Below are 22,340 nucleotides of genomic sequence, written 5' to 3' on the forward strand. Positions count from 1 at the left end.
CCTCTTCCAATGAGTCAGCTCTTTGCATAAGGTGGCCAAAGTATTGGAGCTTCAGCATCAGTCCTCCCAATGAATATTCAGTGTTGATTTCCTTTAGGACTGGTTTGATATTCTTTTATTTAAATTTTATAAAATTTATGGTTAAGAAAGTCAATTCACGTACTCAAGTTATTCCAAAGATACTTAAATGTTTCCCAATAACTGGATTGAGTGTGTGATGTTTAGTTGCTAAGTCGTTTCTGACTCTTTTGTGACCGCCCCCACCCGCCACTGGACTGTAGCCCTACAGGCTCCTCTGTCCATGGGATTCTCCAGGCAAGAATACTAGAGTGGGTTGCCATTTCCTCCTCCATGAATTACATTTTATACCTATAAATAAGATAGGCCTTTTTCTTAATTGCTCAATTGCTTAGTAATAATCAATTGTAATTATAGTAATAATCAAAAGTAATTGCTCCTTAATTGCTTAGTAATAATCCTGGCTCCAGTCAGAAATAGGAAACTTTTCCAACAACTGCTTCACATTTATGACTTTGTATAGTTCATGCACCATGCTCTGACTGTACATACACTTCTTTTGAAGTTCATCTGGTGCTTAATTCGCTGCATGATTTGTCTGAGGTCCCTGCTCCCAGCTGCCCTCTCTATGCCATGTCTTGCTCCTTCACTCACACTCTTCTCTGTATGACACCTTGTGGGTGAAGACACAGTAAGATACTTAGCAGATATTGTCAGGTGAGAAAAAAACAAGAGCTACATAGTACCATGCCTTTTGGTTTTAAAAAGTCCCTTACACATCTGTATGTGTATAAGGGACTAGAAAGTTAAATACCCAAGGGTCTTCTTCATGTTTATCTGTATTTTCTAGCATTATTACCTTTTTAATAAAGGAAAATAAAAGCTTACATATAATCTAGCTCCTTAAAAAATACTCAGAATTACAAAAGGAAAACTAACAGCTGTACTGTGGAGATGGGGACGATATCAGAAACAAGTGATCAAAACTGATGTCACCAATAATGTGCAGATGTCACGTGCCTCCAGCTGTGATCTGAGGACGTGACAGCAGGTATACTGCTGCACGACACGAATCCACCGTGACGCCCGGAAGACAGACACACAGCAGCACTGACGGTTCCACACAGTAGTCTGTACTCTCTGAAAGTGTCAAGGGTGCTCAGAAAGGCTGAGGGGCTGTTTCAGATTAAGAGGCAGAGAGGCTAAAGAGACAAGACAACTAAGTGGAATGCGTGATCCTAGACTACATCTTCTAATGGAAAAACAATCACTATTGGAACAACGGATGACATTCATTAATCAGTAGATTAAAACATTGTTATCAATGTTAAATTTCTTGAATGTGATAACTGCATTGTGGTCATATAAGAAAATAACCTCATTTATACGAGATGTACAGTGGAGTATTAAAAGGATAAAGATGTGTGATATGTAAAATCTACTTCTAAATAGTTCATAAAAAATACTGTGGAGGGGAGGAGAAAGAGGGAGAGAGAGGAGACAAATGTGGCAAAATGGTAAAAACTGATGAATCTGGAGGAACTTCCAGTGGCCCAGTGGTTAAGAATCCGAGCTCCCCAGGTTCAATTCCTGGTCAGGGAACTAGATTCCACATGCCACAACTAAGACCTGGCACAGCCAAACAAATAAATTTTAAAAAAAAAATGGTGAATCTGAGTTAGAAGTATATGAGTGCCTTATTCTTTTAACTTTTCTGTATGAAATCTTAGCCTATCAGGCACAAGTTTTTTTATTTATAGGAAATAATACACACTAAGTAAGTTGCAAATTATAGTGCATATTCACATTTCAATTAAGCCTTGAGCAGGTATGTAAAATAATTTTTAAATATCTTCTAAGATAGAAAATTCTTTTTTCTGAAATAAGTTTTTATATAAAGTCAAATCCTTATGACTTAAGGACGGTTTTACAGTCTTAAGTGATTCTAGAAAGTGCTCTTGTTTCACTGTGGTCGCTTCCAGTCCATTTTCTTGCAGAGCCAGCAAGGCGGCCTATAAAAGACAAACAATAGGAAATAATAAATATGCTTCACTGTTATTTTATGATATACGGTAATACTTTAAAATCTGAACATCAAAATCTCAGTCTCACTTCACAGAATTTCAATATTCGTGGCATTAAAAATATTAAGCTAAAAAGTTAAAGTGATCAAGTCTTCTCAGTGGACCATCTTTCCTTCTACATTACATTCTAGCCTTAAATGCGGGGGCGGGGGGGTGTCAGGGAGGTGGAGCAGAGTGCAGAACAACTATATTGGAGTATAGATGAGATCAACTATACTCCAATATAAAAAAAAAAAAAGATGAGCGACTGTATTCCTGATCTCAGAGTAGGAGTTTTTAAACAGGACACAGCACTGATCATAAAGAGAAAATGAACAAACCACTGTTATACACAGGCTTCCCTGGTGGCTCAAACAATAAAAAATCTGCCTGCAGTGCAGGAGACCAGGGTTCACTCCCTGGGTCAGGAAAATCCCCTGGAGAAAAGAATAACCCACTCCAGTATTCTTGCCTAGAGAATTCCATGGACAGAGGAGCCTGGTGGGCTACAGTCTATGGGATCGTAAAGAGTTGGACATGACTGAACAATTAACACTTTCACTGTTACACACAAAAGCACGAAAGAACTTCATAGACATAATCTTGAGTTAAAGAAGCAGACAGAAAAGCATACCATATGGTTCCATTAATATAAAGTGCAAAAGCAGCAAAAGTCATCTCCACAGTGCTAGAAATCAGGACAGTGGTTCTTTTGTGATAGAGGGACGGGGAAGCCTGGTGGGCTGCCGTCTATGGGGTCGCACAGAGTCGGACACAACTGAGGCGACTTAGCAGCAGTAGCAGCAGGAAGGACCACGAAAAGCTTCTAGCATGCTGATGACATTCTTTCTTGACCCAAGTGGTAGTTATACAAGTGTGTTCACTGTATGTTAATTCAGTGGGCAGTATCCTCTCATTTTCACAAGTTTTTGCTAAGGAAAAACCTACAGTGGCTGACCTTTTTTCTGCCCTCAAGATAAAGTTTAAATGCCTTAGAGTGCCTTACAGAGACCTGTGTGAGCCGGCCACTGGCCACCCCTTCAGTAATGTCATCCCCTCACCTCCGATCATCTGCACGTTTTATTCCCTGTGCCTCAGACACTCCCCTTCTCTCCCACAGACTGGCTAACTCCCTAATCATCCTTCCACTTGCAATGTACACACACCTTCTCTCAGAAAGCCTTCTCTTATTTTCAAGTCTGGACTGTATTCCTCCTAGCACCCTAAACCTCCCCAACTCACTACATTTTTAAATTCAGTATCACCCCTCGGCACCACCCCCTGCCGCATCAACCTGTAAGCCCTGAAGAGAAGGCAAGGAACCAGAGCGGCTTGTTTCACCTCCCATGGTGCCTCCCTTTCAGTAAATACTGCCAAGTGAATGAAGATCTGAATAAACCAAGTGAATGAAGATCTGAATAAATGCAGAAATGTGTACATTTTCTTCACTAATTCATTAACTTACTTCTTTGCAGAGGTTTCCAAGATCAGCTCCAGAGAAAAAACAGGTTTCTGCTGCTACCTTTTCTAAGGAAACATCAGGCCCCATTGGCGTGTTTTTTGTACAGACTTTCAGAATAGAAAGCCTTCCCTGGAACAAAATAAAACATAGTATGTTTAGAAGCTTAATGTTTGACATAATGTTATATTAAAACATATAGAATTTTCTATATTACAGAGAAAGTATATATATTTAAGAATTAAAAAATAAGAATCACTTTTTCTCAGGAGGTAAGAAAGTAAATGTGACATCAAGATAAATTTTAATATTTTTATAATTTTTAAAAAGTAAAATAGATTAAAAAAATGTTTTCATCCCTTCAAAATCTGATAAATAAAAAATGCATTTTCTGTGTCTTTCACCACTCACTGCCAGTGGCTCTGGATGAGAAGGACAAAGGGTTTACTGATCCTTTGGCTGTGGATACATTATATAATCTCTGTAAGCTCAGATTTCTCCACTGTAAAATAAGGATGCTCACCTAGATAATCACCAAAACTCCTTAACACTTTAGGATTCTTCCATTCTAGCTGCAAAATAATTTTGAGTGGACTCCATAAACTCAGTATTTTGAGCCTTCCACAAAGCCGAAATTACTACCATTTTTTAGGTTTATGTTTCTCTGAAAACAGGGCCAGAGTATCCAGCAAAAGCAGATGAAAATGATAATTTATGATGAACCATTAGATAAGAAAAACACAGAATCCAATATAGGACACACACCATGTACACTTACATCCAGTCAGGAACTCAACTCTGCCGTCTTCTTAGAGCTCAGACACTGATGTGTTATTAGGAATGCTCACACAGAGTAAATGTGCACAGTGATTACCTTTTCATCTGGAGGAGGAATATAAATAATCTTATCTAGTCTTCCAGGCCGTAACAAGGCATCATCTAACACATCAGGTCTATTTGTTGCTGCAACAACCATGACGTTGCTATTGAAAATTTCTTGAAACTCTAGCTGAGGGAATATATACAACACAAAGTAACATCAATAAGTTGTTAATTAGTAAATGTATTTTTTTTTAATTACAAATCAGCAGGTCTGTTTGTTTTTAAATAGGAGAATACTGTTCTCTTCAGACTAGAATGCTTACATTTCCTATCCAGACCACCTTCTCAATATCAAGGCACCCTAGAAACAAATTATTAATCAAAGAGCTATACAACATGCACACGGTGAAGGGAGTGATCAACCCCAGTGGGGCATCTCTCACTGTGAGAACTGATGAAAAAAGCTCTACACCACAGCAGAGAACATCTATCTGCTGACCTGAATGCATCTGAGCCCCAGCGAGTGATTACAACTTAAATGCATGACTTGAAAAGACAGAAGCATCTGACTAGCACATAGTATACCTATGAAAAGTCTTGGCTCTCATGTTCTTGAGGAGGGAGATTTATTTTACCTCTTTTTTTGTTTCTTCTTTACAGAGGCAAATATATGACAACTAATATAAGTTGCGTGTATATAAATCCAGGATGAAGATTTAAAAAAATATATCTAAGAGCTGCTACAACAAGGCCTTACACATGCTAAGCATTCAGAATTGTTGAACTGAATTTTCAGATCAGTTTTCCAGTAATGTGATCTCTCAAAGCAATGAGTTCCCTGTATCTGCAAGTATTTTAGCAGAGACTGGGTAAACACCTGTCAGAGGCTATAGAAGGAATTCCTGCTTTATGAGAACTGATTAGAACACCTCATGGGTCCCTTCAAATTCTAGTGGCATATCTTCCTAAGGAGCTATAAGACTCTCTTTCTATGGAACAATTTAAGAAATGGGAAATAAGAAACACCAAGAAGAAACAAAAGCTTTGGAAGGAAAAGGATTTCCAAAGGTCACTTTAACTGCATTAGAACCAAGGAAACCTCAACAAAACTGGAAGTTTTTAATTACTGATTATTGGAAATAATAGTCTGTTTTGTTTCATTTCACATAAAACACTACTTTATGAGGATACAGAAATAAGAAACTCCCCTCTCCACTAGCAATATGCAGTTACATTTCTAATCTTAGGAAAAAATTCACATTCACACATATCTAAGATACTTTATTATAAAATTTGCCTCATCTTCCCAGCTAAATCACAATTTTACCAGCTCTGTAAAAATCCTAATAGTCAAACTGAAATTATATAAATGTATGAGATGAATCCAGCATAGGAAAAGACAGTATAGATGCAGTCTGTTTATTGTTGGCCTGGATTTTGGTGTATCCTGGCTAATAAATACCTCTTCATTTTTTTCCAGCTGCTTGCATTTACCATGTTGATCTGATTTACTTCCTCTTCTCTCTATAGTCTTCAATCCAACACCATCTAATTCATTTAGGAGAACAGAAAGAACACGATCTTGAACATTACATTCTGTTCTGCTGATTGATCGAGAGCCCAAGATTGAATCAATCTCATCCAAAAACACAATTGCTGGTGTATTTGCTCTTGCTTGTCGAAATACCTTTTGTTCAAAAGTGGAAATATTAAAAGGCTATACATCATGCCTTATTCATATGAATGAATGCTTTCTGCATTACTATTTATAATTTTTAAAATATAAAAAGAAAGATTCTAAATGTCTAAGAACTGGGGAATGAACAAATAAAGAACAGTATTATACAGGGGTTAAAAATCTTATTTTCAAAAAACATTTAATATTACTGAATTTTAAAAGTGGTAACACTAAGCTAAATCACAATAAAGATATATATGTATGTATATGTATATATATGTGAATGGATATATATATGGTGGTTTGGTGGTTTAGTCACTCAGTCGTGTCCGACTCTTGTGACCCCATGGACTGTAGCCTGCCAGGCTCCTTTGTCCATGGGATTCTCCAAGCAAGAATACTGGAGTGGGTTGCCATTTCCTTCTCCAGGGGGATCTACCCGACCCAGGAACTGAACCCAGGTCTCCTGCATTGCAGGTAGATTCTTTACCAACTGAGCTATGAAGGAAGTCCAGATATATATATATATAAAAGATGAGTGGATAGTACATAAATATAATGAGTGGATAGGTATATATACATATATATATAATGAGTGGATATACATATATAATATCCACTCACTCCCCTGCCTAAGGAAACAAAACGACAAAGAAAATTCACCGAAATGTTAACAGTAAGTAGAGAGACTATGGAGGATTTCCTATTTATACTTTTCTAAATTTTCTAAGTTTTCTATACACAAACAGGTATAACATTCTTAACAGGAAATATAGCCAGTTACATTTAAAAAATAAGGTTTATCCTTAAGGCATGAAACAAAAATTCAAAAGTAAACTTAACTACATGAGGGAAAATAAACCAACCAACCTGAGACAAGATTTTCTCTGAATCTCCAACAAAAGGCGAGAAGAGATCAGCTCCGCTCACTGAAACGAAAGAGCAACAACAGCTGGTGGCCAGGGCCCTCACCAGCGTGGTTTTGGCGCACCCAGGGGGCCCATATAGGAGAACTCCCTTTGGTTGTGTCAGGCCCATCCTAACAAATTCCCGAGGGAATTTCAGAGGCCATTCAATGCTCTAAAAGAACACAAAAAGAGACAGGACACAAAAGGAGACAGTTGTTTTAGTAAAATGTGAAAAAAAAAATTCAATAAATTCATTCAACAATCTTCAGCTACCTGCTATGAGCTGGATATAGGGTCCAATCTCCACACAGCAGCCAGTGAGCTTATGACATAAGTGAGGTCACATCACTTCCTGCTTAAAATCTTTCAATGACTTCTTGTCAGAATTACAATATTCAAATCCAAATTCCTAACTATCACTGCTTACAAGGCCTAACATAACCCCCCACAGTTTGTTCCCATCTCAGGGCCTTTACTTGCTAGTCTCTCTGCTTGAACACTCCTTTGCGATCTTGATATGCTATTCTGCATCACTCAGATCTCCACTCTACAGTCATTTCCTTGGAGAGGTCTTCCCTAACCACTGTAGTTAAAACAGACCTTCCTCTTCCTAGGAACTCTATGCTACTATCCATTTTTTATTTTTGGAGCACTAACTCATTTGCTATCTGAAATTACTGTATTCCCATGTTGAGTTTGTCATTCTGCTCTTGCCGGAATGTAGGCAAAGTTCACCTCTAAATCCCCATCACCTAGAATGACACCTTCATAAAGTAGGCACTCATTAAATGTTAGCTGAATTATAAACAAATCCTCAATACCTCTGAGGTAGATGGTTTTGTTATCATCATAATTTCAGAGATGCAGAAACTCAGGCTTAAAAAGTAAAGTAACTTGCCCAGGCCTTATTACCTTATTATGAGTGAGGTAGCAGAACTAAGACTAATCCCAGACAGTGTAGGTCAAGAGCATGAGTTCTTAACTACTGATACATTGCCTCTACAAAAAAAGACAGACAAGATCCCCGTACTAGAAACTCCTATTGTAATTGGGGAGACAGGCTTAAAAACTACCAACGAGGCCAAAGTAGGGCATTCCGTGGACAAGGAACAAATATATACAGAGACACATCAAACCATCCAGTTCATCTCCCAGTGGTAAGCAGAACAGAGTGGAGGACGTGGGAGGCAAGGAGTGATGGAGCTGAAATGGAAGGAGTCAGATCACACTGGGCCTTCATAGTTTTAGTCAACAATGAGGAAGCAGTATGGAGAATGAACTAGAAGGAAATGAAACCAGAGGGAAGGAAACTACTTAGCAGTGGTCAATGAGTGCAATGACTCAGACTACAAAAATAATAAGGCTGGATGTGTCACAGGCAGCAGAGATCATGTGGTTGGGATGGACTTGAAACATACAGTGTAAGTGCACTATATGCAGGGGGGAAGTCCAGAGGGGAAAGTACATGACATGCAACATGACATCCATTTAGAAGACAGGTCTCTGACTTAGGGGATGGGGCAACTGGCTGTCTTCACTGCGAGAGGGAATCCAGCTGTAGAGATGGAATTGGTAAGCTGAACTCTGGACATGCCATGCTGAATCCGAGATCCCTGGAAGTTATTTAGTAGGCAGGGAGTTAAGTAGTTTTGATGATCAAAAGAACTATCTGCACTGGATATAAAGATTTCTGAGTTAGCTGCTTTCAGGAGACAGCTGAAGCCTGGGACACGCTTCAGGAGATGAGAGATGAAGGACTCACTTAGAAAATGCAAAAAGAGGACTCTTGGGAGCTTGGAGAATTAACATTTAAAGTAAGGGAGAGGAGTGCTCAAAAAGGTAGGAAAGCCTAACATCTCAGAGCTAAAGGAAGACGGTGTGTCTCACAGGAAAGTATGGCTATTTTGTGAAGATTAAATGAGAGCATATAAAAAAATTAGAGTATATTTAAATGTGCTTTAAGAAAATAAGAGATATCAAGGGAACATTTTATGTAAGGATGTGCACGATAAGGGATAGAAATGGTTAAGGACCTAACAGAAGCAGAAGAGATGAAGAGGTGGCAAGAATACACAGAAGAACTGTACAAAAAAGTCTTAATGAGCCAGATAACCAGGATGGTGTGGTCATTCATCTAGAGCTGGACATCCTGGAGTATGAAGTCAAGTGGGCCTTATGAAGCATTACTATGAACAAAGCTAGTGGTAGTGACGGAATTCCAGCTGAGCTATTTCAAGCCCTAAAAGATGATGCTGTTAAAATGCTGCACTCAATATGTCAGCAAATTTGGAAGACTCAGCAGTGGCCACAAGACTGGAAAAGGTCAATTTTCATTCCAATCCCAAAGAAGGGTAATGCCAAAGAACGTTCAAATTATCATACAATTGTATCATTTCACATACTTACAAGGTTATGCTCAAAATCCTAGACTTCAGCTGGCTGAAGTGAACTGAAAACTAAATGTACAAACTTGATTTCAAAGAGGCAGAAGAAATCAGAGATCAAATTGCTAACAGTTGTTGGATCATGGAGAAACCAAAGGAATTCCAGAAGAACATTTACTTCTGCTTCATTGACTATGCTAAAGCCGTTGTGTGGATCACAACAAACTGTGGAAAATTCTGAAAGAGATGGGAATATCAGACCACCTAACCTGCCTCCTGAGAAATCTGTATGCAGGTCAAGAAGCAACAGTTATAACTGGACATGAAAAAACTGGTTCAAAATTGGGAAAGGTGTACAAGACTATAAATTGTCACTGTGTTTATTTAACTTCTATGCAGAGTACATCATGTGAAATGCCGGGCTGGATGAAACCCAAGATGGAATCGAGACCACTGGGAGAGGGATATCCCTGACGTTCAGTGGTTAAGACTCCACACTCCCGAGGCAGGGGCCCTAGGTTCAATCCATGGTCAGGGAACTAGATCCCACATGCCACAATGAAGATGGAAGGTCCTGTATGATGCAACTAAGACCCAACACAGTCAAATACATACATACATACATACATATATATACACACACACACACACATATATATATACATACACACATATAAAAATGTATAAAGATTACTGGGAGAAATATCAACAATCTCAGATATGCAGATGATACCACTCTAAAGGCAGAAAGTGAAGAGGAACTAAAGAGCCTCTTGACGAGGGTGAAAGAGGAGAGTGAAAAAGCTGGTTTAGAACTCAACATTCAAAAAACTAAGATCATGGCATCTGGCCCTATCACTTCATGGCAAAGAGGAAGGGAAAAGGTGGAAACAGTGGCAGATTTTGTTTTCTTGGGCTTCCAAAATCACTGTGGACAATGACTGTGGCCATGACTTAAAAGACGCTTGCTCCTGGAAAGGAAAGCTAAGACAAACCTAGATATCTATTAAAAAGCAGAAATATCTCTCAGCCGACAAATGTCTGTATAGTCAAAGCCGTGGTTTTTCCCAACAGTTGTGTACAGATTTGAGAGTTGGACCATAAAGAAAGCTGAGTGTCAAAAAACGGGTGCTTTCAAATTGTGGTGCTGGAGAAGACTCTTCAGAGTCCCTTGGACTGGAAGAAGATCAAACCAGTCAATCCTAAAGGAAATCAACCCTGAATATTCACTGGAAGGACTGTTGCTGAAGCCAAAGCTCCAAGACTTTGGCCACCTGATGCAAACAACCAACTCACTAGAAGACCCTGATGCTGGGAAAGAGGGCGGGCAGGAGGAGAAGGGGGTAACAGAGGATGAGGTGGTTAGAGAGGAATATCGACTCAATGGACATGAATTTGAGCAAACTCTAGGGGATGGTGGAGGACACAGGAGCCTGGTGTGCTTCAATCTGTGGGGTCACAAAGAGTCAGACATGACTTAGTGACTTAGCAACAACAACAAAATGTGCCTATCCATGGATACAAGGATTCCAGGGTTCACTGTAGATACAGCTCCTAGTTAAGACAAATAAATTATAATGGATACTTAAAAATTAGTCTTGTGTGTGCTCAATTTGAGAAACCTACTTTCTTATGGCAGGATCACCCAAAGGGGAATTGGAAAAATTAATTTTTGGAACTGCAGTGCAGGTAAGAAAATCCAGTGAGCTGTGACCCTCAACAGCCACTGTGAGAATCAGTATCAAGTAACTACTCAGGCCAAAGTGACTGTTAATTATAAATTTGTGTTTTTACCAGTCTCGGGGTAAATTCAGGCCTATGAATGAAGAATTTGTACTTATACAGTCTATGATCTAAGAATCAGTTTTACATGTTTAAATGTTAAAAAAAAAAAAAAAAAGACTATTCTGTGGTGTGAAAATTATGACTTCAGTGTCTATAAATAAAAATCTCATCAGAACACAAATACTCATTACATATGACTGCTTTTGTGCTGTGATAGCAGAGTCGAATGACTGCAACAGAGATCATAAAACCTAAATTATTTACTCTCTGGTCCTCCACAGAAAGAGTTTACTGATCCTTCATCTAAATTAGAAACTCTTTAGAGCAAAAACTAAACAAAAAGGTGAAGAAAGAAAGTATGAAAAATGGCATTTGATGTCTGCAGAGTCCAGTTAAACAAGGATGGAAAAGCGATCATTAGACCCGGATGTTAGGTTCACATCAGTGAAGGCAGCCATGTTTCAGTGCCACTTGTTTACAGCACAAATGCATTACACTTAGACCGTCCTACTCTACTGGCTTAAGCAGAGTCTCTATCTCACCTGCTTTAATTTCAGTTTTACATCTTCAAGGCCACCAATTTGCTCCCAGCCAACAGGTTTGATGTCTGTCACTCCAATGACACTTCGAAATGATGAGGGTTGGATCTTTTTAAAAGCTTCAAGGAAGTCTGTTTCATCAATTGTCGGATTGTCCTGGTTCTGAAGTAATCCATCCCAAAAAGCAAAATCAAACCAAAAATCAGGTGGGCCTTTTTTGTGGCACACAAACATGATTACTTTTTTATTGTGATCCTCATTTGAATTTATACATCTATTTTCTTGTCACTATAAAGAAATTTATAATACATGGTATGAAAAAACTAAATGTCTCCCCAACTCCCACCAATCTTCATCCCCAGAGAAAGTCAACAGTCTCCTGTATATTCTTCCAGTATGTTTATGACATATGTATATCCTTTCAAAGAGAGACACAAATGGGACCATACCGTACACATTAATTTGTACTTTTTCATCTCTCAGGAATCTTTTCATGTCCACGAATACAATAATAACCTCATTCTTTCTGACAACTGCATAATATTGCATGAGTATTTTAATGACACCCTTCTGTCGAACAGAGGTTTTCCAGTCTTTTGGTACTAAACACAAAGCTGCAACTGAATGTCTTTGTACACATGTTCAAGTATTTTATATAAGACTTTCCTCAAAATAGAATTACTGTGCTTAAGAGTATGCACACTTAGAATTTTCATAGCTACTATTAAAATGTGCTCCAAGCTGTATCAATAATATGAAGCTGTTTTCCCCACACCTCTCTAACAATGGACATGACCAGACCTTAAATGTCTGCCATTGTGACAGAGGACATGGTGTTTACTATTGCGTTAATTAAGTTTCTTCAATTGAGAGTGAGGTAAAAGGAATAATGGAATTAGAAAATAAATTTTGCAACCATTACAGTAATGGCTATTTGAGGCAAGAATCATCAGTGGATGCCAATCTAGGGGAGAGAAAGTCTGACGGGGAACAGGATGGCTGCATTGTCTTAGAGGGTCTCCTCACAGATTTCTTACTAGTTGCAAGGGGAAAAATAACAACTCCAAAGCAGATAAACTGGACCAACGCTTGACTAGTTGATCGCACCAGTCACCCACGAGAGGCACCCCCAGTGAGGAGTAGGTGGTCACACTATGTCTCCACAAATGACATCCTAAGGAGGACACACTAACATTTAATGCAGTGTTCCTATTGGGCTTGCATAACCTGAACGTAACTAGGAGGAAACAGGTACACCCAAACTGAGAGATGCTCTATTACATCACTGACTTTAAATCTTTAAAAATGTCAATGTCAAAATGTCGCGCACACACCAAGAAAGTGCTATGGAAACATTCAAAATTAAAGAAAACCAAAAACTAGACATAATATATTATCCTGGACTAAATTCTACACTGAAGGAAAAGGGTGCTACAAAACGAAACAGCCAGCAAAATCAGAATAGGGACTGTAGATCTGACAACATTTTGATCACTGTTAAATTTCCTGAATATAATGAGATTATACATACTCATTCATAGGAAATGGACACTAAAATATTAAGAGACAACAGGTTAAGATGCATGCAACCCATTTTCAAATGATTCAGAAAAAAAAAAGAATGCGTATATGTATACAGTTGACCCTTGAACATCATGGAGGTTAATCTGCATTTAAGTAGAGGAAGCCCAACAAATCTGTTGTTCCCCACATCCGTGGGTTCAGCCAGTCCTGGACCGTGCACTACTTGCAGGATTTACTCTCAAAAAATATCTACGTATAAGTGAACTAGAGCAGTTCAAACCCATGTTGCTCAAAAATCAACTGTATATATACAGAGAGACAAAGAGATGAGAGAAAACAAAGGAGGATAAAGCTAATATGGCAAAATGTTAAAAACTTGTCAGTTTGGATAAAGGAATTAGCAGGAGTTCTCTACCTTCAACTCTCCTTGAAGTTTTGTTTAATTTTTAAAATTTTTTCCCTGAAGTTTTAATTATTTCAAAATAAGTTTTTAAAAGAGAAAGAATCAAAAAAGACTAATCTTTAAAGAAAGTTGAGGATTTTTCATGTTTATTAGTCATTTGTAATCCTTTCACTGTCAACTACCAGTTCATCAGTTCATATTTTACTACACATTTTCTCTTAGATTGGTCTTATTGCTTTGTAAGACTTCTTTCTATACCAAGGAAATTGGTGTTTTGTCAGGGGCTGGCAGTATTTTTCCCAGTCTGTCTCGTGTCCTTGCCTTTGTTTATAGTATTGTTTGTTTTGCTTTTGAACTTGTCATCTTTTTTAAAAATAGTATTGTTTTGCCATTCTAAAATGCTCAAATCAGTAAATTATCTTCTTTTTGGCTATTAAAAATTCATATTTCTATTTGTAATATCTGTATTATATTTAAGTATTTAACCTTACATCAAATTCTGAATATTTAGTTGTCCCAAAATTTCCATTTTCAATAACAAACTATTTTATCCCATTTATGTAAGATTAAATAAGTGAATATGTATATACAGAGCTATTCTTAACAGTGTTCCTAAAAATGCTAATAATTATAATCTCTGGGAGATGAGCTTTCAGACAATTTTTATCTTGTTTAATTTCTCACAAATAATGTTATTAAATAATTTTTTAAAATACCATCTTTTTTTTTTTACTAGCTAACAGTATCAGATATTGGGTAAATGAATACTAACACACTTTAGGTGAACACCAACTAACATTTGAAAGTCCCATTTACACTTCCAGATCATTAGTGTGTATATATTACTCACTTGATTTTCATAACCCTTTCAGGCACATAAAATCCTTTCCCTTCCATGTGTATATGTTTATGTGTTAAACTGTACTTCCAATGCTTTAATAGACATACTTGACAAAAAGCTGAACAAACTCTAATGTGTCCTCATCTACCCTGTAATAGAGGCAGCAACAGCTCCTCAGCTGCCTGGAGATGGAGAAAGAAATAGATGGAACCAGTACCTGCCCAGATGCCTCCGTCCATTCTTCCTTTTTGCCTTTCTTTTTTCCACTTCCCCTGGTTGTTTATGAACTCAGCCATCACCTGTGCTAACTATGACTGGGCAGGCCCTCCTGAAGTAGCAGTGGGCTCCACCCTAGGACAACTGCAGCTGGCTGGACCACCTAAGCCAAGGTGCTTTAGGTCAAACCTGGAACTTCAAAGCAGAGGGAATTCTAACTGTAAACCTCTGTTTCCACATCCTGTACTCTTGTCCTCCCTTCAAGAGGCATATATTCTCACATCTTCACACATGGGCCTTGTCATTAAATCTTTAAGCACTTCTGGTTCTAAACCCCAAAGATGAGGACTTAAAGTTCATGTAATTCCTTTCCTACCTTCAGTGTAAGAGTAAAAATAAAGGAAAAGAAGATGAGGAAGGATATAAATTAATTAGGTAAAAATGTTTTCAAAATCTAGGATAAATCATCCTTTTATGGTTTAAAAAAAAACAAAAAAACCTCAAAATTAGGAGTAAGATCAAAGGACAATTTTAAGTGTTACAACAGAACCCCTAGCACAATGAAATTAATTTTTTTCTGGAGGAGTTTAGGGACTCAGGATGACTTATTACATACAAAGTGAACAGATTTTCCAATCTATAGTGTTGAAAACTACTATATTTAAGTTAATATCCCAACTATTTTTTCAAAAGGCACTCATGAATTAAGGATTTAAATGTCAAAGATGAATTTAAGTAAAATTCCAGGCACTTAATCTTCTCCAGAGTAAGAAAAGGTTCTTTTCCCTACAAGATGCGTATTGATAACAAAGGGAAAAACAGTATCTTAACAATAGGGAATCTCAGAGATAACCACCTTATCTAAGATATCAAATCAGTAACAGGACAAAGATATATCATTTCTACCTAACAGACACAATGAGAAGAACACAGTATCATTTCTGGAATATTTCTGCCAAAAATGCAAAACCTGAATCAAATCATGAGAAAATATCAGTCAAACCTACACTGAGGAATATCCTACAGAACAACTGAACTGTACTCTTAAAAATAATTAAAGTCATAAAAGAAAGACTGAAGAAGTTTCTAGATTAAAGATTAAGAAACCATGACAACTAATAAATGCAATGTGTAATCCTGGATCAAAAAATATTTTTTTTTCTTTTAAAATTTTTGCTACAAAGGAAATTAATGGGACAAATGGTAAGGTTTGGATAAGGTCTATATAGATTAAGTAAAAGTTGGTATTAATTTCTTCATCTTGATTATTGTTTGTACTATTGATTAGTCTGATTTTAGGAAATAAACACTCAACTTTTCAAAGCTATGTGGGCATTTTGGCTGCATTTGAGAGTATAAGTATATATACATAAACATTCATACACATGAAGAGAGTATGATAAAGCAAAGGGGGTAAAATGTTACATTTGAAGAATCTGGGCGAAGAAAATGCAAAAATTCTTTGTCCTATTTTTGCAACTTTTCTCTAAGTCTGAAGTAGATTCAAAATAAAACGAAAATTTTAAAGACACATGTTTGATTCTTCTGGGGTCACAGTGTCTTTTTCCTTATTGCACTGGGCTTTAACACTAAAGAGTTAGTATGGGAGAACGGGAACATGCCCTCGGCCGACCTAGAGAAGTCAACTCTCTGTCCCCACTTTCAGTCATACACTATTTATATATGGAATTCAGATGTAAAAATACATATAAGAAACAGATGTCCAAGGTGTCAAAAGTTTCAAGAAAAGGTACTTACCACTTTTTTAAGTCCCCAAATTAACTTGTTACATTAATAAAAGGGTTAACGTAAGTCATAAACCAATATTTCTTACCTTCTCACTATGAAGCAGAGCCTGCATGGCAGCCTCCCTACAGAGTGCAGTCAGGTCTGCGCCAACATAGCCAACTGTCATTTCTGCAAGGAGGTTCAAATCAACTTGACCAGAGATAGGCATCTTTGAAGTAATCACTTGTAGAATTGCCTTTCTTTGTCTAAGAGTGGGAGTTCCAATGACAACCTATGTGCAAAGCAAGAAAAGAAAACATTTACAGCTTAAAAATATTTTTTTATCCTCACAAATATGTATAATAATTTAGCGAACAAATATGGAACTATTACTAGGTACTCTTAAGTATGTATCTTAGATTCTGAATATGAGAAAATCCTTATTTTCAAGAGTGAAAAAGCTGGCTTGAAACTCAACATTCAAAAAACTAAGATTATGGCATCCGGCCCCATCACTTCATGGCAGAAAGAAGGGGAAAAAGTGGAAACGGTGACAGATTTTATTTTCTTGGGCTCCAAAATCACTGTGGACAGTGAATGCAGCCACAAAATTAAAGGACGCTTGCTCCTTGGAAAGAAAGCTATGACAAAAATCTAAATGGCAAATGAGAAAGCAGAGATATCACTTTGCCAACAAAGGTCCATATAGTCAAAGCTATATACAGTCAGCAAAAACAAGACTGGGAGCTGACTGTGGCTCAGATCATGAACTCCTTATTGCCAAATTCAGACTTAAATTGAAGAAAGTAGGGAAAACCACTAGACCATTCAGGCATGACCTAAATCAAATCCCTTATGCTTATACAGTGGAAGTGAGAAATAGATTCAAGGGACTAGATCTGACAGGCACTAGACATAGTGCCTGAAGAACTATGGACTGAGGTTTGTGACACTGTACAGGAGACAGGGATCAAGACCATCCCCATGGAAAAGAAATGCAAAAAAGCAAAATGGCTGTCTGGGGAGGCCTTACAAATAGCTGTGAAAAGAAGAGAAGCGAAAAGCAAAGGAGAAAAGGAAAGATATAAGCATCTGAATGCAGAGTTCCAAAGAATATCAAGGAGAGATAAGAAAGCCTTCCTCAGTGATCAATGCAAAGAAATAGAGGAAAACAACAGAATGGGAAAGACTAGAGATCTCTTCAAGAAAATTAGAGATACCAAGGGAACATTTCATGCAAAGATGGGCTTGATAAAGGACAGAAATGGCATGGACCTAACAGACGCAGAAGATATTAAGAAGAGGTGGCAAGAATACACAGAAGAACTGTACAAAAAAGATCTTCATGACCCAGATAATCACGATGGTATGATCACTGACCTAGAGCCAGACATCCTGGAATGTGAAGTCAAGTGGGCCTTAGAAAGCATCACTACGAACAAAGCTAGTGGAGGTGATGGCATTCCAGTTGAGCTATTTCAAATCCTGAAAGATGATGCTATGAAAGTGCTGCACTCAATATGCCAGCAAATTTGGAAAACTCAGCAGTGGCCACAGGACTGGAAAAGGTCAGTTTTCATTCCAATCCCAAAGAAAGGCAATGCCAAAGAATGCTCAAACTACCACACAATTGCACTCATCTCACATGCTAGTAAAGTAATGCTCAAAATTCTCCAAGCCAGGCATCAGCAATATGTGAACCGTGAACTTCCTGATGTTCAAGCTGGTTTTAGAAAAGGCAGAGGAACCAGAGATCAAATTGCCAACATCCACTGGATCATGGAAAAAACAAGAGAGTTTCAGAAAAACATCTATTTCTGCTTTATTGACTACGCCAAAACCTTTGACTGTGTGGATCACAATAAACCGTGGAAAATTCTGAAAGAGATGGGAATACCAGACCACCTGACCTGCCTCTTGAGAAACCTATATGCAGGTCAGGAAGCAACAGTTAGAACTGGACATGGAACAACAGACTGGTTCCAGATAGGAAAAGGAGTACGTCAAGGCTGTATATTGTCCCCCTGCTTATTTAACTTATATGCAGAGTACATCATGAGAAACGCTGGGCTGGAAGAAGCACAGGCTGGAATCCAGATTGCCGGGAGAAATATCAATAACCTCAGATATGCAGATGGCACCACCTTTATGGCAGAAAGTGAAGAGGAACTAAAAAGCCTCTTGATGAAAGTGAAAGAGGAGAGTGAAAAAGTTGGCTTAAAGCTCAACATTCAGAAAATGAAGATCATGGCATCTGGTCCCATCACTTCATGGGGAATAGATGGGGAAACAATGGAAACAGTGTCAGACTTTACTTTTTTGGGCTCCAAAATCACTGCAGATGGTGACTGCAGCCATGAAATTGAAAGACGCTTACTCCTTGGAAGGAAAGTTATGACCAACCTAGATAACATATTCAAAAGCAGAGATATTACTTTGCCAACAAAGGTCCATCTAGTCAAGGCTATGGTTTTTCCAGTAGTCACGTATGGATGTGAGAGTTGTACTGTGAAGAAGGCTGAGCGCCGAAGAATTGATGCTTTTGAACTGTGGTGTTGCAGAAGACTCTTGAGAGTCCCTTGAACTGCAAGGAGATCCAACCAGTCCATTCTGAAGGAGATCAGCCCTGGGTGTTCTTTGGAAGGAATGACGCTAAAGCTGAAACTCCAACACTTCGGCCACCTCATGCGAACAGTTGACTCATTGGAAAAGACTCTGATGCTGGGAGGGACTGGGGGCAGGAGGAGAAGGGGACAACAGAGGATGAGATGGCTGGATGGCATCATTGACTCGATGGACGTGAGTTTGAGTGAACCCCTGGAGTTGGGGATGGACAGGGAGGCCTGCTGTGCTGCAATTCATGGAGTCACAAAGAGTCAGACACGGCTGAGCGACTGAACTGAACTGAACTGATGGTTTTCCAGTAGTCATGTACAGAAGTGAGAGTTGGACCATATAAAGAAGGCTGAGTGCCTAAGAAATGATGCTTTCGAACTGTGATGCTGAAGAAGACCCTTGAGAGTCAGTCCCCTGGACTTCAAGGAGATCAAACCAGTCAATTCTAAATGAAATCAACCCTGAATATTCACTGGAAGGACTGATGCTGATGCTGAAGCCCCAATAATTTGGCCACCTGATAAAAAGAGCTGACTCATTAGAAAAGAACCTGCTGCTGGGAAAGACTGGAGGCAAAAAGAGAAGGGAGTAAGAGAGGATGAGATGATTACTTAGCATCACTGACATGCTGCTGCTGCTGCTAAGTCGCTTCAGTTGTATCCAACTCTGTGCGACCCCATAGACGGCAGCCCACCAGGCTCCCCTGTCCATGGGATTCTCCAGGCGAGAACATCGGAGTGGGTTGCCATTACCTTCTCCAATGCATGAAAGTGAAAAGTCAAAGTGAAGTCGCTCAGTCGTGTCCTACTCTTAGCTACCTCGTGGACTGCAGCCTACCAGGCTCCTCCGTCCATGGGATTTTCCAGGCAAGAGTACTGGAGTAGAGTGCCATTGCCTTCTCCGATCACTGACATGAGTTTAAGCAAATTCCAGAAGATAGTGAAGGATAAGGTAGCCTGGTGTGCTGCAGTCCATGCAGTCACAAAGAGTCAGACATGACTTAGTGACTGAACAACAGCAACAACTTCAGGAAGTTTTTATTTTGTTATTTTTGAGAACCTTATCACATTCTGCTGCTACTGCTGCTGCTAAGTCGCTTCAGTCGTGTCCGACTCTGTGGGACCCCATAGACGGCAGCCTACCAGGCTCTCCTGTCCCTGGGATTCTCCAGGCAAGAACACTGGAGTGGGTTATCACATTCTAGGTCCAGTAAACCAGAAAGTCTATGTCCCTGCCCTTATGGAGCTTATTCAGCAGACAGGTATTAGATGGTGTGAAGAAGAAATCCACTCAAGTTCTAAACAGATTATGCTAAAGTCTGCAATTATCAGCTGTCTCTTATAATCCTACCACAAAGTTCAAACATCACAACCACCATTCAAACTAACAGAAATCAAGAATCAATTTAGGCCTGAAGTTTATAAAATAATACTTGAATATTTGAATATTTTGAATATTCAATCTTCCTGGCAACTAAGAGAGCAACTGTGGTACAGGATGCTGGCATTCAGACAAGGAATGCATAAATCTAGATAGAAGAGTTAACGTCTGCTTTGCTTTAGTTCTTCCCTGCCTTCTTTCTTATTTCAACACATTTGTTTCTTGAGGCTATCCTTCACTTTAGATTCTCATTCCAAATCCTAAGAGTTTAATAGCTTGTAGTAGTCCTTAAAAACTAACGCTACTGATAACAGTATTCATTCTCAGGGCCTGCACAACAATCCCAAACGGCCCCCTGGCTTCTCAGAGCAATTTGACTCTGGGAGGGAAAGGGTCCTGGCTCGCAAATCATTTGTAAAGCAGAGAACGGGTTCTCTAAATAAAAGCCCCACTCCAGTCTCCTTGACTTCCAAAGCTAAGTGGGAAACGCCTCGGGGCAGCCAACCAGGGCCAGATGAGGCCGGGTTCAGGGGCAATGAGCTAACTGGCTGAGCCTTTATTTACCTCTCGGTCGAACCTCCCAGGTCTGCGCAGCGCTGGGTCTAGAGCATCCGGCCGGTTGGTGGATCCCACAACCACCACCTCGCGGTCCTCACCGATGCCGTCCAGCAGCGTCAACACCTGGGCCACCACGCGGCTCTCGGGGGCTTGGTGTGGGCCGCCCCGCCGGGGACACAGGGCGTCCACCTCGTCCAGGAAGAGGAGGGTGGGACGGCGGCTGGCCAGCTCCCGGGCGCGCTTGAAGATCCGCCGCACATTTTCCTCCGTCTCCCCGGGCCGGGCGCCCTGCAGCGCTGGGGCGCTCACCGCCAGCAGCTCCGCGCCCGTCTCCCGAGCCACTGCCCGCACTAGCTGGGTCTTGCCCACTCCCGGGGGGCCGGCCAAGAGCACCCCGCGTGGCACTTCTAGCCCCAGCGAGGCCAAGGCGCGGGGGTAGCGGAGCGGCAGGCGGAGGAGCTCCCGCAGCGAGTCGGCCGCCTCCGAAAGGCCCCCCAGGGGCACCTCGGGCTGCGGCTCCTCCTCCGACGGAGGCACCTCGCTCAGACTGATGTGGGTGCGAGGGGTGACCAACCCAGCAGGATTCGGGCTGGGCGCCCCGCTAACGATGTGCAGGGCGGCCACTGGACCCGGAGCGCCTGGAGGAGCGGCCACCACGTGGCCCTGAGAGACTGGACGGTTCCTCAGCAGCTCCTGCACCGCCTCCAGCACCGCGGCTGGACTCGGGGCACCGGACGCGCCCGCTTGCTCCCTCAACTCCGGCCACACCGCGAGGCTCCGAAGGGGCGGGCAGGGCACTAAGCGGAGTCGGTTCAGGTTAATAATCCCCCCAGACCCCGGCGCCCCCACTGCCGACCCCGGGCTCGTGCACTGCGGGTCCAGCTGCACAAAGCCGTCCGCTCCATCCCGCCGCGGCCAGGCGGTGCACAGGCAGGAGCCACCGTCAGGCAGCGAGATCTTCACCGCCGAGCCCAGGTGGGCGCCTAAGGCGCGGAGGGCGGTAGGGCCCAGACGACAGCGCTGGGTGCCCCGATCCCTAGTATCTACGGGTAGCAGCTTTAAGGGAGGTCCTTCCGGAAAGGAAGCCGAGTCCGGAGCCATTTCTCACGAAAGACGCAAAACCCAGGAAAATCGGGTAGGAATTCCACCGGGCCGGAAAGACCTGCACACCGTGGCCGGAAGCAGGTGATGCGCATGCGCCAGGGAAGCCGCTGATGTGAGTCTCCTAATAGGTGGAAAGGACCAATAGGAAGTTAGACTGTTAGACAATGATGAGACCGTCAAGATAGTTTGCCACGGTGTTGGGTTTGGTAAAATCTTGTGGCCCTTTTTATAGCTTTGCAGACACTATGACGAACTTCTCGAGTCCATAGTCACTTACTGACCTCGGCTGTCTGTTTCCAGCTCCTAGGTTGGAA

The 22,340-nt window shown here is 40.5% G+C and overlaps 1 protein-coding gene across 4 annotated transcripts; it reads right to left on the minus strand.

The window, feature by feature from the left end:
- Positions 1 to 1,752: 1,752 nt before the first annotated feature.
- On the minus strand, positions 1,753 to 22,133 carry AFG2B (AFG2 AAA ATPase homolog B). 4 transcript variants are annotated; one of them, XM_061428881.1, is made up of 8 exons: positions 20,929 to 22,129; positions 16,475 to 16,660; positions 11,660 to 11,818; positions 6,911 to 7,120; positions 5,825 to 6,049; positions 4,415 to 4,549; positions 3,547 to 3,672; positions 1,753 to 2,030 (listed from the first exon to the last, which is right to left on the minus strand). In XM_061428881.1, the coding sequence occupies exons 1-8, from the start codon at positions 22,021 to 22,023 to the stop codon at positions 1,863 to 1,865; spliced, it is 2,304 nt and encodes a 767-aa protein (XP_061284865.1). In that variant the 5' UTR covers positions 22,024 to 22,129; the 3' UTR covers positions 1,753 to 1,862. The 4 variants fall into 4 exon arrangements, 3 of the variants coding, with proteins under 3 accessions (XP_061284865.1, XP_061284866.1, XP_061284867.1); XM_061428882.1 differs by lacking the exon at positions 5,825 to 6,049 and having other exon boundaries at positions 20,929 to 22,131; XR_009738749.1 differs by lacking the exon at positions 1,753 to 2,030 and having other exon boundaries at positions 3,586 to 3,672; positions 4,319 to 4,549; positions 20,929 to 22,132.
- Positions 22,134 to 22,340: the final 207 nt, after the last annotated feature.

This window comes from Bos javanicus, chromosome 10 (genome assembly GCF_032452875.1).
Source record: "Bos javanicus breed banteng chromosome 10, ARS-OSU_banteng_1.0, whole genome shotgun sequence".
In the NCBI taxonomy this organism is placed as follows: Eukaryota; Metazoa; Chordata; class Mammalia; order Artiodactyla; family Bovidae; genus Bos; species Bos javanicus.